The sequence below is a fragment of the Euprymna scolopes genome, chromosome 44, assembly GCF_053919585.1.
Source record: "Euprymna scolopes isolate OS-2025 chromosome 44, ASM5391958v1, whole genome shotgun sequence".
NCBI lineage: Eukaryota > Metazoa > Mollusca > Cephalopoda > Sepiida > Sepiolidae > Euprymna > Euprymna scolopes.
Genome location: NC_136525.1, coordinates 5,507,877 through 5,522,144, shown reverse-complemented (window position 1 = coordinate 5,522,144; position 14,268 = coordinate 5,507,877). Strand labels below are relative to the sequence as shown.

The window sequence follows — 14,268 nt, the reverse complement described above, 5'->3', positions numbered from 1 at the left end:
GTTCCACAGGCGTGCAGTTCTCAGAAAGAAGCTTTGTTCATGGAATCTACGTTTTGATTTAGGCATAGATAAAGAGTGGGGAAAGTTTTTGACAGTGGATTCAGCTAGACGGGTGTTTTTTGTGCTTGGCAGAAGATTCTTTTAAGTATCATTGACAAGACAATCACCTAATATGGGCACGACTCAGACAGAAAGAAACTGCAACCTACAGTCTGTACAACTGCAAGGAAAGCTTTGGCAATACATCAAAACACTTTCGAGAAACAGCGTGAATGAGGTTCTGAATGATGAGCAACAATGAATTCATGAATGCCTCGAGGGCGAGAGAGAGAGAGATGGAGAGTCTTAGCCATCAATGCCTGTACTAGGCAGGACGCCACTAGAATGAATGAATTATTTATTTATTTTTTTCAGCATATTAAAAATTAAAACGCAAGAGAGGACGGGAAAGAGAGAGAAGTGGAGGAAAAGGAAAAGAGAGAAAGATAGAAATACGGCTAGAGAGAGATAGAGAGAGAGAGAGAGAAAGAGGGATGGATAGGGGAAGAGAGGCCTGTTTTAATATAAAGTTGTGACACAATATTTAACTTCTGTATTTAATTTATTTATGGCCTCGGGCAACGCCGGGTAATCCTGCTAGTCTATTATGAATATCTACTTTTGGAATCAATTAACGGTTTTCTTTTTTGTTCTCCTCTTTTTCAGAAAAAACAGTTGCACAACTGCAACTGGACAAACTGGATAATGTACAACGGCATCTAGCATCAACGAGCGCTTTGGTAAGTAAATCGTCTGCCAACCATTTTTCGTTGCATGTCTTAATAATTTCGTTTTTACAACTATTTCGTCGAGTGTCAGGACAATCAGGTTTTCATTTAGGTGTTGCTCTACGAGAGAAAAGGGAGAAAAAAAATTATCTCACGCGGCAGCACGGTCCCCGAACAATTGCGTCCACGCGACCTGACCCGATCTGATCCGATCCGATCCAGCCAACTCTGTCAATTCGAACCCGAATGCCTCCGTTGATTCGACACGACATGATCCTGAACACCTCCGTTTATTTGACACCACACAATCCTGACAACACTGTTGATTCGAACCCGAACACCCCCCCGACGATTCGACACTACACGATCCCAAACAACCCTATCGATTTGAAGCCAAACACATCCAACAATTCGACATGACATGATCCCGAACAACTCGATTGATTCAAACCCGAACACCTCCGACAGTTCAGCATGATCCCGAGCGCAATGACTGAACACGACACGTTACGAGAACAACCTTAGCAATTACTCTCCTGGTATCGGCTTTTTATAGCCCTTGGACGAACTCATTTTCGCTGTAGGTCCGACTTAGACATTGGCATACAATTCTTGAGTGCTTCTGTGCATGTTCTTCACATTGGGATAAAAAAAAGCCTGATTCAGCGCTTCTACAGTTTAACTTACCTTAGTTTTTACTTTTGAAAAGATTTTTTTTTTTTTACAAGGGAATAACCACTTATCAAGACTCAACGGCCATTCGAGGATAAGTGTTAATGAGTGCACGGTAGTCATCAGAGCAAAAGCGTAGTAACTGTTAGTTGTGGAAACTAGGTGTAATTTGATTATTTAAGTTGACAGCTCAGCAAGTACTTGTTTACATTGGACTTGAAGATGACCATATTGTAGTCAGCTAGAAAGCATGCTAGCAGAGCAGAGTTCCACAGGCGAGCAGTTCTTGGAAAGAGGCTTTGTTCGTGGAAGTTGCGTTTAGGTTACGGCACGGCTAGAGAGTTCGATTATGGTTAAGTGGAGATAATCGTTAAATTTTCTGTAGAAATGGATGTAATTCTTTGTGTCAAATCTTTTGTTTGCTGCTTGAATTAATTTCGTTCAAATTTGGCGACGTCAATCAAAAAGTTGACTTGCTAAGTGAATGAGCTCACGCAGGTGCAGAAATGAACGTTGGCTGAAGGCCAGTTCAGCTTTCCGCGATTTCATTTATTTGTTTCTCCACGGGAGCTCTAAAATGAATAGCAATTGTCTGATATGAAGGGTTTTCCCCACGTTTTTTTATTACATTTTCACCCCAAACAAGGCACATTGCCACTCAGGTGTAGGGGGCTACTATCAGGGTCAGCAACTACGGGGGCACTATGTAGGGATTTGGGCAGCAAGATGTCGGTTCACGTTGCACTTGAACTTCTGCAGGTCAGTACAGTTAGGGAAGCATGATCCTGGAATGGAATTCCAGAGTCTAGCGGTTCTGGGGAAGAAACTACTGGAGTAGAAGGATCTTTTGCATCTAGGGATCTCTACTGTGTGGGGGTGGGATTTAGCTGCCTGTCGGGTTTGTCGAGAAAGCTGATTGCCTTCAAGACGTGCTGGCCATGAAGGCCAGCGAGCCGCTTGAATTTTGATTCAGTTTCGCTTTATTTATATGAGAAAGACAAACACTAGAAATCAGGTTTTTTTTTTTTTAAATCTCACTAAAAATAATTTTGTAGAGACGACGACTGTTCACAAATCGTAGAAATTATGATCTAGCAAATATATAAAAAGTTCTAAAATATAGTAACCAGTGAAACCCGGGGGGGGGGGGAAAGCCTTTGCTGGACATACAAAAAACGCGCTGGGTGTGGGGGAGGAGGTTAAATCAAAACAAAGCGAAGTAATAACCTTCTTTAAATATTATTTTAAAAAATGTTAAAACTTCTTTAAAAAAAATCGGAAAAAAAAAAACAAAACAAAAAACAGCAAACGTGACGGAAAAAAACGACTGAATGTGATACAAAATGAGCGATCTTAAAACTGCGTTGAAAGAAGTGGCAAAGTCTGTTAAGCCTGTGACAAAGCCTCCATTAAAGCAACATCACATACAAAACCGATAGAAATGGTCAGAGGACAACATGAAAACGGATTTTTCCAAAGTTTTGTTCACGGATGAAGACGTGTCACTGGCTGCAGCAAGGGATGGGTCCGAGATGGACGACATCGTCATCAGCGTTTAAGGCACCAACAAGGTGGTGGTGGGATAATGATTTAGGCTAGGATTATCGGAGGTAACTTAGTTGGCCCATGGAGAGTCCCAGAAGGCGTAAAAATGGCATCAAATGCTTACATAGCTTTTCTGAAGGAGCACTTTGAACCATAGCTGGAAAAGCCAAGGTTAACATTCAGAAGAACCATTATTTTTATGCAGGATGATGCATGCAGAAAACAAAAGCAAAGAGTATTTGTAGCAACTGGGGTTCTCTGGTTGACGGAAGATGGAGTGGCCGGCAAAGTCACCAGATTTGAACCCAATTGAGAACCTTTGGAGTATCATGAAGCGACGCCTCTATGCAAATGGACACCAATTTAAGAGCAAAGATGAGTTGTGGGATGCTCTCCAAGACGTATCGCGAGGGATAACTGTTGAGAATATCACAAATTTGACGAATTCTGTAGAATTTCTGTGGACCAACGTCTTTTACAAGTCATTCATAAAAAAGAATCACATATCCCCTACTAATTATGTCAACATAGAAATTGATATGAAGTTATTGTGTTCTAAGGATTTTTCCTAGTTCATTTAATGTCTGAAAATTATTTCAATAAACAAGTTATGGATATATTATGTTTTTTCACAATCTCGTTAATAACTTGACACTGAAATCAACAGATATTCGTATCTTCTGCCATAGTTTCGTTAATACTGCTTTAAATACTTTTATTTTCGGACTGGAGTAACTGAATAGTATTGTAAGCACTTTCTCCAAAGTTTCATGGATTTTTATTCACTCGTTCCTTAAATATTTAAAAAAAACGTAAACTCGTTATTAAGTTGATATGCAGTATGTGTGTGTGTGTGTGTGTGTGTGTGTGTGTGTATATATATATATACACACACACACTGCATATCAACTTATTAACGAGTTTACGTTTTTTTTTTAATATTATATATATATTTATCTGGAAATCGGTTTTTTTAATTATATTTTGAAGTTTTAATTTGTTATGATATATATATATATATATATATATATATATATATATATATATATATATCATGCATTAATTTATTTCAATATTGTCATTCATGAGAGTACCCCCCCCCAAAAAAAAAAATGTTAAAAAAAATTTTAATTTAATAAGTGTTCCGTTTAATTAATATTTTATGTTGGTTTTCTGTATTTTTTCTGTATGTTTGTTTTGATTTTCCGAAACTTTACGCAAAAGTTTGCTTGTTTTTCCCTGTTTATTTTGAATGTTCCCTTTGCTTTTACGTTTTTTTTCGCCCACTCCTATAATCAGTTAAAAGCAGTTACTTTCTCACACTGTTGCAACAATGATCAAATATTATAATGAGATTCGAAAATGAAGCTTCGTCAAAGGGTGGTCGTTTTCATATTCTTGTCCAGGGTTGCCAAATTGGCTTTTTGAAAATCAACTTTTGCAAATTTGGCATTGTTTGACGTAGTTTGGTCGACAAAAATTATATTTGGCCGTTTTCGAAGCATAATGCACGGAAAAATCAAAATATTCTATTCGTTCAAACGCCTCACCTTTACGTTCACAGGGAACATGAGTTGGAACAGATACATCGAGGGCATTGCAAAGGCTGCTGCAAATAAGGTGGGCTCTCTCTACTGTGCTAGAAAGCTACTTACGCCTGAAACTATCCTATACCCCTATAAGGTTACCATTCACCCATGTATGGGGTATTGTTGTCACATTTGGGCTGGTGCATACTAGTCTCTCACTCCTGGACAGGGTTCATAAAAGAGTCGCCAACCTGATAGGTCCTGAGCTGTCATCTAACCTTTTGTCCCATCGATGAAATGTTGCATCCCTCTGCCTGTTTTACAATTGTAGATGCTCCAACGAACTACAAGCCCTTGTACCCCCTCGACGTGAATACCCCCGACAAACCCGACAAGCAGCAAAATCCCACCCCTACACAATAGAGATCCGTAGGTGTAAGGCGGCCTTCTACTCTAATAGTTTCTTCCCCAGAACTACTAGATTTTGGAATTCTCTTCCGGGCTCCTGCTTAAACCCGTATACCGCGAAGGAAGAAAAGAACAGGAAAAAAAAAACGTGACGTCTTTGCTGTTACAACCACCACCAAACCAGAAGTGATTTAGGTTAAAATTAAGGCTAGAAAATCGAAAAGAGGGGATGACTTTCGAAAATATCGGCGAAAAAAGCGACCCCTCCCTGTAGGAAAGTGCCCGGTTGAAGGTGAAGACATTAATGTTTTTAGCCAATTTTTCGATATTTGTCGTCTGTAGGGTCGAGCTTCAAAACGATACTGATCTTGTGAAAATCTGTCGCCTCTGTTGAAAGTTTTAGGCAGACATGCAAACATACATTTGTATATTGGTAGCTCAAATTTTCGACTCAAACCGATTAAAAAACTTGCCATATCTCTGAATACGCTTTATGAAAAATTTCAAATGTTTAGACCAGAAATTGTCTGAGTAATTTGGTAGATACCGCAGAGGTCAATTTTTTAAAATTTGACCCCTATTATGACCCCTTTACATTTATTGTTTTGGGCTTCAATCAAGTTATTAAGTTAGATCCATGTCCAAGGAACCTATATCTAAAATTTCAATTATTTATACCCAAAATTGTCGGAGGAGTTTGGTAGAGTTCTCAAGGGTCAAATCGTTGAACTTTGACCACTTAACAGTCGAATTTCTGTCCAAAAACTGATTACAAAGATTTTCACAAATCTCGAGTCTGTAGACTGAAAATTGACAGAGTTATTGTGTAGGGAAATGTACACAGACAGTTTCACTTTCATAGATATATGGATATAGATATATCATGCATTCATTTTTTTGAAATTTTAATTCATGAAAAATGCCCCCCCCCCCCCCAACCTTCTTCAAAAAAAGTTTTTAAAAAGAATTCATTTATTTTAATAAATGTTCTGGTAATTAATATTTCGTGTCACTGTATTTAACTATTTCGATTTTAAAAGAATCAGAATCAGTAATTGTATCGGAATTGCAAATTTAGGGCAAAATCGGTAAGTGTATTGGAATCGGGAAGAATATGGAATCATCGCATCACTATTTTTAGTAAGAAGTCGGACACAGGCACACACTAAGTAGTCGCAGTATTTGTATCGGTTTGTTCTAGGTTGGGATTGGGGCATCCTACCTGATGCCAAACATTCATCCACCATCTCATCTAACATTTTAGCTGAGAGATCTTTTTCAGATTCTAACTGTCCGTATAAGTGCAGCTGTTTGTATCTCACTTGCAATAGATATTTATGCATGTGCGTTTTTTGCTAATAAGTATCAATAAACCAGCAGGGAGACACAACGTTGCCTGGGATTGAATGATCATCAACGAATGGTTCACACTCCCATATTTATTGGCATCGAAATCAGTGAAATTCCCTCCCCTCATTTTCAATCAAATCGATTGATTGCCTGCTCTAGTTGGGGATCCAATATGATGCACCGGGAGGAAGCTTCACATGCTCCCTACAGTGACTTAGTTCACAATACATTGTAGTTTACATTGCACTGTAGAGATCTTACTATTGATTTTATAATATTGTATTTGTGCGTATAATGGCTTGAATTAAAGTTTAAGATGCAGAAGTCAAGAAGAAACTTTTTATATCACGTCTAAATGAATTAAAGTTTAAGATGCAGAAGTCAAGCTTCAATTGTGCAATAAACAGAAATTTTGAATGCACCTCTGTCATATCAAAGAGCCTACTGTTGATTTTATATGCCTGTCCTTGCTGGTTGTGCGGTGATAATAGCTTCAATTTAAGTTTAAAATGAAAAAGTCAAGTATTATCATGACGAGTTTGGTTCTACGCATGCGCAAATGACGTCAGAACCTGATTTAGTTGAAAGATTTAAAAAAAAAACACCTAATTTCATGGACGTCGTCTTAGCTCAATTGCTTAGAGCGTGGTCTCATTATCTAAAGGTTTTGGGTTCGAATCGTGGTGTGAGATATCTTTTTTCTTTTTTTTCCGATTTTTAAAATTTTAATATTGAAGCAGGGTTATTTAAGCCATTTTTCATGTGTTTTTTTTTGGGGGGGGGGGTTGTTTTTCAGATTTTTTAACGTTCCTTTTTCTGTTTCGCGTTTTCTTTTTTTTTTGTTTTTCACGCTTTTTACATTTAACATCGTTCGTTTGCCTTATGTTAGCTTTTTTTACTTCTCTTATTCTTATGTTTTGATTAAAACACCCCACCACCGCCCGATTACACACACACAAAAACACCCGGGATTTTCACGTGTTTTTTTTTTTTTTTTTTTTATTTTTCAGATTTTTTAAAGAAGTTTTAACGTTCGTTTTTCTGTTTTCTTTTTCGTTTTTCTTTTTCGTTTTTCCGAGTTTTACATTTAACATCGTTCGTTTGCCTTACGTTAGTTTTTTTCGTTTTTTTTTAAATATTTACTTCGCTTATTCTTATGTTTTGATTAACACCCTGCCCGAGCACACACACCTCAGCTAGTATATATATAAACGCGAAAATGTGTGTATGTATATTCACTTTTTGTGTATGTCTGCAAAAGACTTTTTTCGTCGGCCTTCTCGGGGGGGGGTCGCTGTTTCTTAAAACTTTTTATATCACGTCTAAATGATAATATCTACGACTTAACAACGGGGGTCGCTTTTCTATTTAATTTGCCCGACTTTTACCAGCTAGCTGCGTCTTTGAAAAGCGAATGATGGGGCGGGGGGGGGGAACAGTAACTGGCTTGCAGCGCAAAACTAGGTCAAACATCACACCACTTCCTCGCACCTGTATATTTTACTTTATTGATGAAACTGGTATTGTTTTAAACCTCAGCCCTTCAGACGGCAAATATCGAAAAATAGGCCCAAAACATTACCTCAACTGAGCAGTTTTCTACAAGGAGGGGTCGTTTTTTTTTTTTTTTTTTGTTTTTGCAAGTCATCGTATCAGGTGGATTGACTTTGCTTAATTTCAACGCTCCGAACTTCTGGTCAGATGATGGAGACATTGGAAAATTTTTTTTTTTTTTTTTTTTTTGTCCTTCGCGTTACGGGTTCAAGCCTGCCTGCCTACTACCACTTTTTTTTTCCCACTCAAACTGCCTACTATTGTTCCCCCCCCCCCCGCTACTACCAATTTACTTTTTTTTTTAATAATCGGGGTGAACGAGGGTTATCTGATTCTAATTCTCAAAGAAGTTGGCTGGCGCCATGCTGGCAGGCCTTGGAATGATCATAGACCCCAACTTGGTGTGCACCATCTCTAGGGGAGTTTATGAAGAGCCCCACCAAATATGACCTTAACCTTTGACCATGACTTTTAAAAATGGTGTGCACCTTCCCTAGGTCAGAGACCATCATGTCAGGTTTGGTTATAATAGGTCCAGTGATGTGAGCTGTACGAAAGTTGTACACACACACACACACACACACACACACACACACACACACACACACACAGTACTACATTATCTATATATAAAAGTGAACGTGTCTGTGTGTCTGTCTACATTTCCCTACGCAATAACTCTGTCAATTTTTAGTCTACAGACTTGAAATTTGATATAAAGAGTACTGAGATTTGGCTAGAAATTTCGCTGTTCAGGGGTCAAAGTTCAACGATTTAACCTTTGAGAACTCTACCAATTTCGGTCTAAACACTTGAAATTTTAGATACAGGTTCCTTTGACATGGATCTAACTTAATAATTTTATTTGCGCCCAAAACAATAAATGTTAAGGGGTCATAATAGGGGTCAAAGTTTTAAAAAAATTGACCGTTTTTTATGTTTTGTTTTTGCTCAGCATACACCTCCAAACACCCGGACAACGCCGGGCACCCATGCTAGTGTGTATATATATATATATCTTATAAGATAAAGCTGAACGTCTGTGTGTGTGTCTGGTCACGAATAGGTTCCTATATGGTTGACTATTATAGAAAATGTTTTCTCAATCATTAAATCATTTCCGTCCGATAGGCTCATAGGAGTAGTGGTAGATGGACAAAAATCGGAGGCCTGCAATATAAATGCTGGAGTCCCTCAGGGGTCAATCCTGGGCCCAACTCTCTTCCTGATCTACATCAATGACCTCTCTAAGCACATACTTAAATCATTCGTTGACATCTATGCTGATGACACGACCATCTACGGCAGCATATCAAAGGCTGTAAATGACAAAGTTCTCGCGGATTCTTTCTCCTCTGATCTCGAGCGCGTGGTTCAGTGGGGGAAGATGTGGCTGGTTACCTTTAATGCATCCAAAACCAAACTCCTATCCTTACATCATCAACGCTCTGATCCCCATCTGGCATCAATTGTGATGGATGGCTCTCGTCTGGGTGAGGCCCCGTGTTTTGACAAGCTTCTGGGTTTGACATTTACTCCTGATCTGAAGTGGAACACGTACATCAAGTCTGTTGCCAAGGTCGCTGGAAAGATGGTGGGATCCTTCTACCGCTCCAGAAGTTATCTCACTACTGATGCAATTCTCTATCTATATAAAAGCCAAGTACGTCCAAGGATGGAATACTGTTGCCATATCTGGGCAGGAGCTGCTAAAAACAGCCTATCCTGCCTTGACAGAGTACAAAATAGACTTCATGGCTTAGTGGGGGATGCCCTTTTCTCTTCCCTGCAACCTCTCTCTCACAGAAGAGATGTTGCGAGCCTATCCTTTTTTTATCGTTATTTCCATGGCAGGTGCTCGTCTGAACTCCAATCTCTGGTCCCCCCTAGCCAATCTTTCAGGAAAAACACCCGTCTAGCTGAATCCACTGTGAAAAATTTCCCCCACTCTATATGTGTGCCTAAATCAAAATGCGGATTCCATGAACAAAGCTTCTTTCTTAGAACTGCACGCCTGTGGAACTCTGTTCCGTCTGCCTGCTTCCCACCGGACTACAACTTGAATGTCTTCAAGTCCAATGTTAACAAATTCCTAATGAACCGCCCCCTTGATTAAACACTTCATCAAATCTCCACACTAACGTAATGTACTTGCAATAACCCTTATCCCTGAGTGGCTTCCGGGCCTTGATAAGTGGTGATCACTGTGTAAAAAAAAAAAAAAAAAAAAAAAAAACTGATCACATATAATGATATAAGATGTATCGAGACATAGGAATGGGTATGTTTGATCTGGCAGAACGGTGTTTCATTAAAATTGTGGGGTCTGCGTTTGACCTGGTCCGCAAAGTATGGAAATAAAAAATTTAAAAATTAAAAAAAAAAAAAACGTTTACAAGTGTTTTTGATATAGATGTTTTAACTTAAATAGGGATGGTATAATAAAATTGTGGGGTCTGCGTTTGTGCCTGGCTTCCATAGAATGGAAATAGGCATAAACTTTAATAAAGACTTTTCATATCTATCTGCGTTAGTATACTTTGATAATTATGTTTCAGTTTGAACAAATATGGTATAATAAAATTATGGGGTGTTCGTTCGCGCCTGACCTCCATAGAATGGAAATATGTCACAAAGTTTAACAAGGTTTTTTAATATAGATCCACAGAATATTGTGCTAAGTGTTTCAGTGTGAACAGGTATGGTATAATAAATTATGGAGTTTATCTATTTTATTTTTACTTTCATCATATGTTGCTTTGGTTTTGATACCCCCAACTTCGAAGCTATCTCTTTACAACCCTTCCTTTTCATAACCTATCATACTTTCATAAATCAGAGTCTATTTTCTGTAGGCTGTTTTTGAACCCAGTTAACGACGGGTACTTTTGCTAGTATATATATATATATATATATATATATATATATATATATATATATATATATATATATATATATAATGTGTGTGTGAAGAGTGTGACAATTAGTGATTGTTTGAAAACCTCCTGTCTGCCATTTTATTTTCTTTTTCTCGAGTTAAGTGAATTTTATGCAGTCCTGTTAAGCTGTCATCAGATTTGTTTAGGGTTGGTCTTCGAAAAACGAGCTCGGGGTACAGGAATTGGAAGTGGCTGGGTAGGTAGGGAAGGTGCTGAATAGAATTAGATGACTAAAACACCCTTATTGTCTGGAGAGGCACCGGATGGCAGGGTGTCAGGTTGTTGGCGGCCTGGGTTGGTGCTGATTTCATGTTTATTTTTTGGAAGTGTCAGTCTCTGAAGCTAATGTATTCTTTGACAACGTTGAATAATGTTGGATTATTGGACGATTCCAGGTTTCACCAAGAAAAAATTCTCAGTGGCTCAAGCCTGGCGAGTACTTCTACAGGGTGGAATGATAAAATTGTCTCGCTAGAAAAGACGTCATGATTCCATTTCCCTTTGAGTTTTTTGTTGCGGACCATCTACTAGTCGGCCAGTTGTGTATGAATCTCCACAAGGATAAAAAGCCTTCTGCCATGTCTGAAAGTGACACACTGTTCAACGAGCATGATCGGAGATGTGCCACTGTATAATTCATGCTCTTTACTGATCCACGTTATGACAACAGGACCATTGCCAGCACCCTCAAAATCCATAGCTGGATTGCTATGAATAACAGGGACGTGCTCAGTGTGATGAAAACAAAGTTTCCGGTCACCATTATGGTCTTTGGTGTGTTTTCAAGTGAGGGCCACATCATGCCACCTCACATCTTCGAAGTCGGCTTGAAAGTCAACACCAAAGTGTACCTGGACGTGCTAAAGAGTGTGGTGATCCCCTGGGGCAATAAGGTGGCCGCTGGCAGAACCTGGGTGTGGCACCAGGACTTGGCATCATATCAGAATGTTTTAGAAAGTCAGGTCCCTAAACAGAATAATAACTACGACAAAATAGCTTTTCCAATTGCAAAGGTGTGCAGTTCTAAACTTTGTTCATGGAATCTATGTTTAGGTTTCGACACAAATAAAGAGATAGTGTTTACAACCAAACGAGTGTTTCTCGTGAATATTTGGCGAGTGTGGGGGGAGGGGGTAGATTGGAGCTCAGATGAGCATTTGCCATGAAAATACCCACGAAAAACACCCGTCTAGCTGAATCCACTGTGAAAAATTTCTCCCACTCTATATCTGTGCCTAAATCAAAAACGCGGATTCCATGAACGAAGCTTCTTTCTTAGAACTGCACACCTGTGGAACTCTGTTCCGTCTGTCTGCTTCCCACCGGACTACGACTTGGATGTTTTCAAGTCCAATGTTAACAAATTCCTAATGAACCACCCCTTAAGTAAGCACTTCATCAAATCTCCACACTAACGTAATGTACTTGCAATAACCCTTATCCCTGAGTGGCTTCCGGGCCTTGATAAGTGGTGATCACTGTGTAAAAAAAAAAAAAAAAAAAAGAATGATAGAACAGAGACAGGCTTGCAATGTCTCTTCTGTAGGAAAGAGGTTTCAGGGAAGGGAAAAGGGCATCCCCCACTAGATTACAAAGTCTATTTTGAACTCTGTCAAGGTAGGATAAAGTCTTTCTAGCAGCTTCTGTCCTGATCTGGCAACAATATCCCATCCTTGGACCCATTTTAAAAGTAATAGACTAGTGATAGATGCACCAGCTTCTCCTAAACTCCTGAGTCAATTTTTTAAAAATTTTACTTTATGTGCCTGGCAGAGTTCTTAGATAGGAATGTTTTAGAAAGTCAGGTATTTAAGCAGAATAACAACCATTAAAAAGTAGCTGTTCCAATTGCAAAGAAGGTGGGCTCCCTCTACCATGCCAGAAAAATTACTCACACCAGATAGTATCCTATATATTTAGTAGTGATGGGTCAAACCCAATATTTTTTCCAGATTCAGATACAACTAAATAACCGATTATGATCCTTTTTAAAATGAATAAATATGGACTTGTTTTTTTTTGTTTTTTTTTTTTGTGGTGGATGGGCGGAATATCGCAGTAAAAACCTATGTAATATATTTTAAATTGTGAAAATTTTACTCATGCTTTAAAATGAATAAATATTTATTATTTCATCATTATAGTATGGTACCGTGACATAGGCTGACATATATTCAGTGGGTTTCTACTAGTAATTTGTATAGTTTTTTAGTTTGAACTCATTTCCCCAAACTTAACGTATTTGACTAAGAGCTGGCTGCCATTTGTCTTTTTCAAATATATCGATAAGCATTGTATGATTTCCAAACCGATTACACGTTTTAAAGTAAGTAAAACCACTAAAAACGTTTTCAGATAGGTAGAAGAGTAACTTATTTTGCCTTTGATGAAATTTATTTGGTATATATTTGATTTTTGACAACTTTTTCGAATCTATGTGTATAGTAAAACAAACACTGTATTTCTTTTGAATCCTTGACATGGTTCAAAAGAGAGTCGCCAACCCGATAGGTCCTGAACTTTCATCTAGGCTTCAGCCTCTGCCCCATCGCTGAAATGTTGCATCCCTCTGCCTGTTCTACGAGTATTTTAATGGGGGATGCTCTGACGAACTACAAGCACTTGTACCCCCTCAACGTGAATATCCTCGATAAACCCGACAAGCAGCTAAATCCCACCCCTTCACATTAGAGATATACAGGTGTAAGAAAGCTTTCTACTTCATTAGTTTCTTCCTCAGAACTACTATACTTTGGAACTCCCTTCCGGGATTCTGCTTTCCCAACTGTACTGACATGCAGAAGTTCAAGTGTAATGTGAACAAACATCTTGCTGGTCATCTCACTTCGTAATATCCCTGCAACTTATGTCCCCGATAGTAGTCCCCTACTTCAAAGTGGTAATGTGCCTTGTTTGGGGTGAAAATTGAATTAAAAAAAAAAAACATTATATATATATATATATATATATATATATATATATATATATATATATATATATTGAAATAAGTCTTTAAGTCCATTTTCAGTATGAAAGTTAATTTGTGAACCCACATAACTTTTGTACATTTTCAGTAAATTGTGAACAAACAAACAGAAATGCAACTTTTAATAAATATTTTATTTTAATAAATATTTTATTTTAATAAATATTTTATTTTAATAAATATTTTATTTTGATAAATATTTTATTTTAATAAATATTTTATTTTAATAAATATTTTATTTTAATAAATATTTTATTTTAATAAATATTTTATTTTAATAAATATTTTATTTTGATAAATATTTTATTTTGATAAATATTTTATTTTGATAAATATTTTATTTTGATAAATATTTTATTTTGATAAATATTTTATTTTGATAAATATTTTATTTTAATAAATATTTTATTTTGATAAATATTTTATTTTAATAAATATTTTATTTTAATAAATATTTTATTTTGATAAATATTTTATTTTAATAAATATTTTATTTTAATAAATATTTTATTTTGATA

General features: G+C 37.3%; 1 protein-coding gene across 1 annotated transcript in view; it reads left to right on the top strand.

Moving 5' to 3' along the window:
* LOC145268654 (heparan sulfate 2-O-sulfotransferase 1-like) overlaps window positions 1–14,268 on the top strand; it is a 303,656-nt gene that overhangs the window by 204,680 nt on the left and 84,708 nt on the right. The window contains exon 2 of the mRNA XM_080124139.1: window positions 706–779. Coding sequence (XP_079980265.1) covers window positions 706–779 — 74 coding nt within the window. The remainder of the gene's footprint in view (window positions 1–705; window positions 780–14,268) is intronic.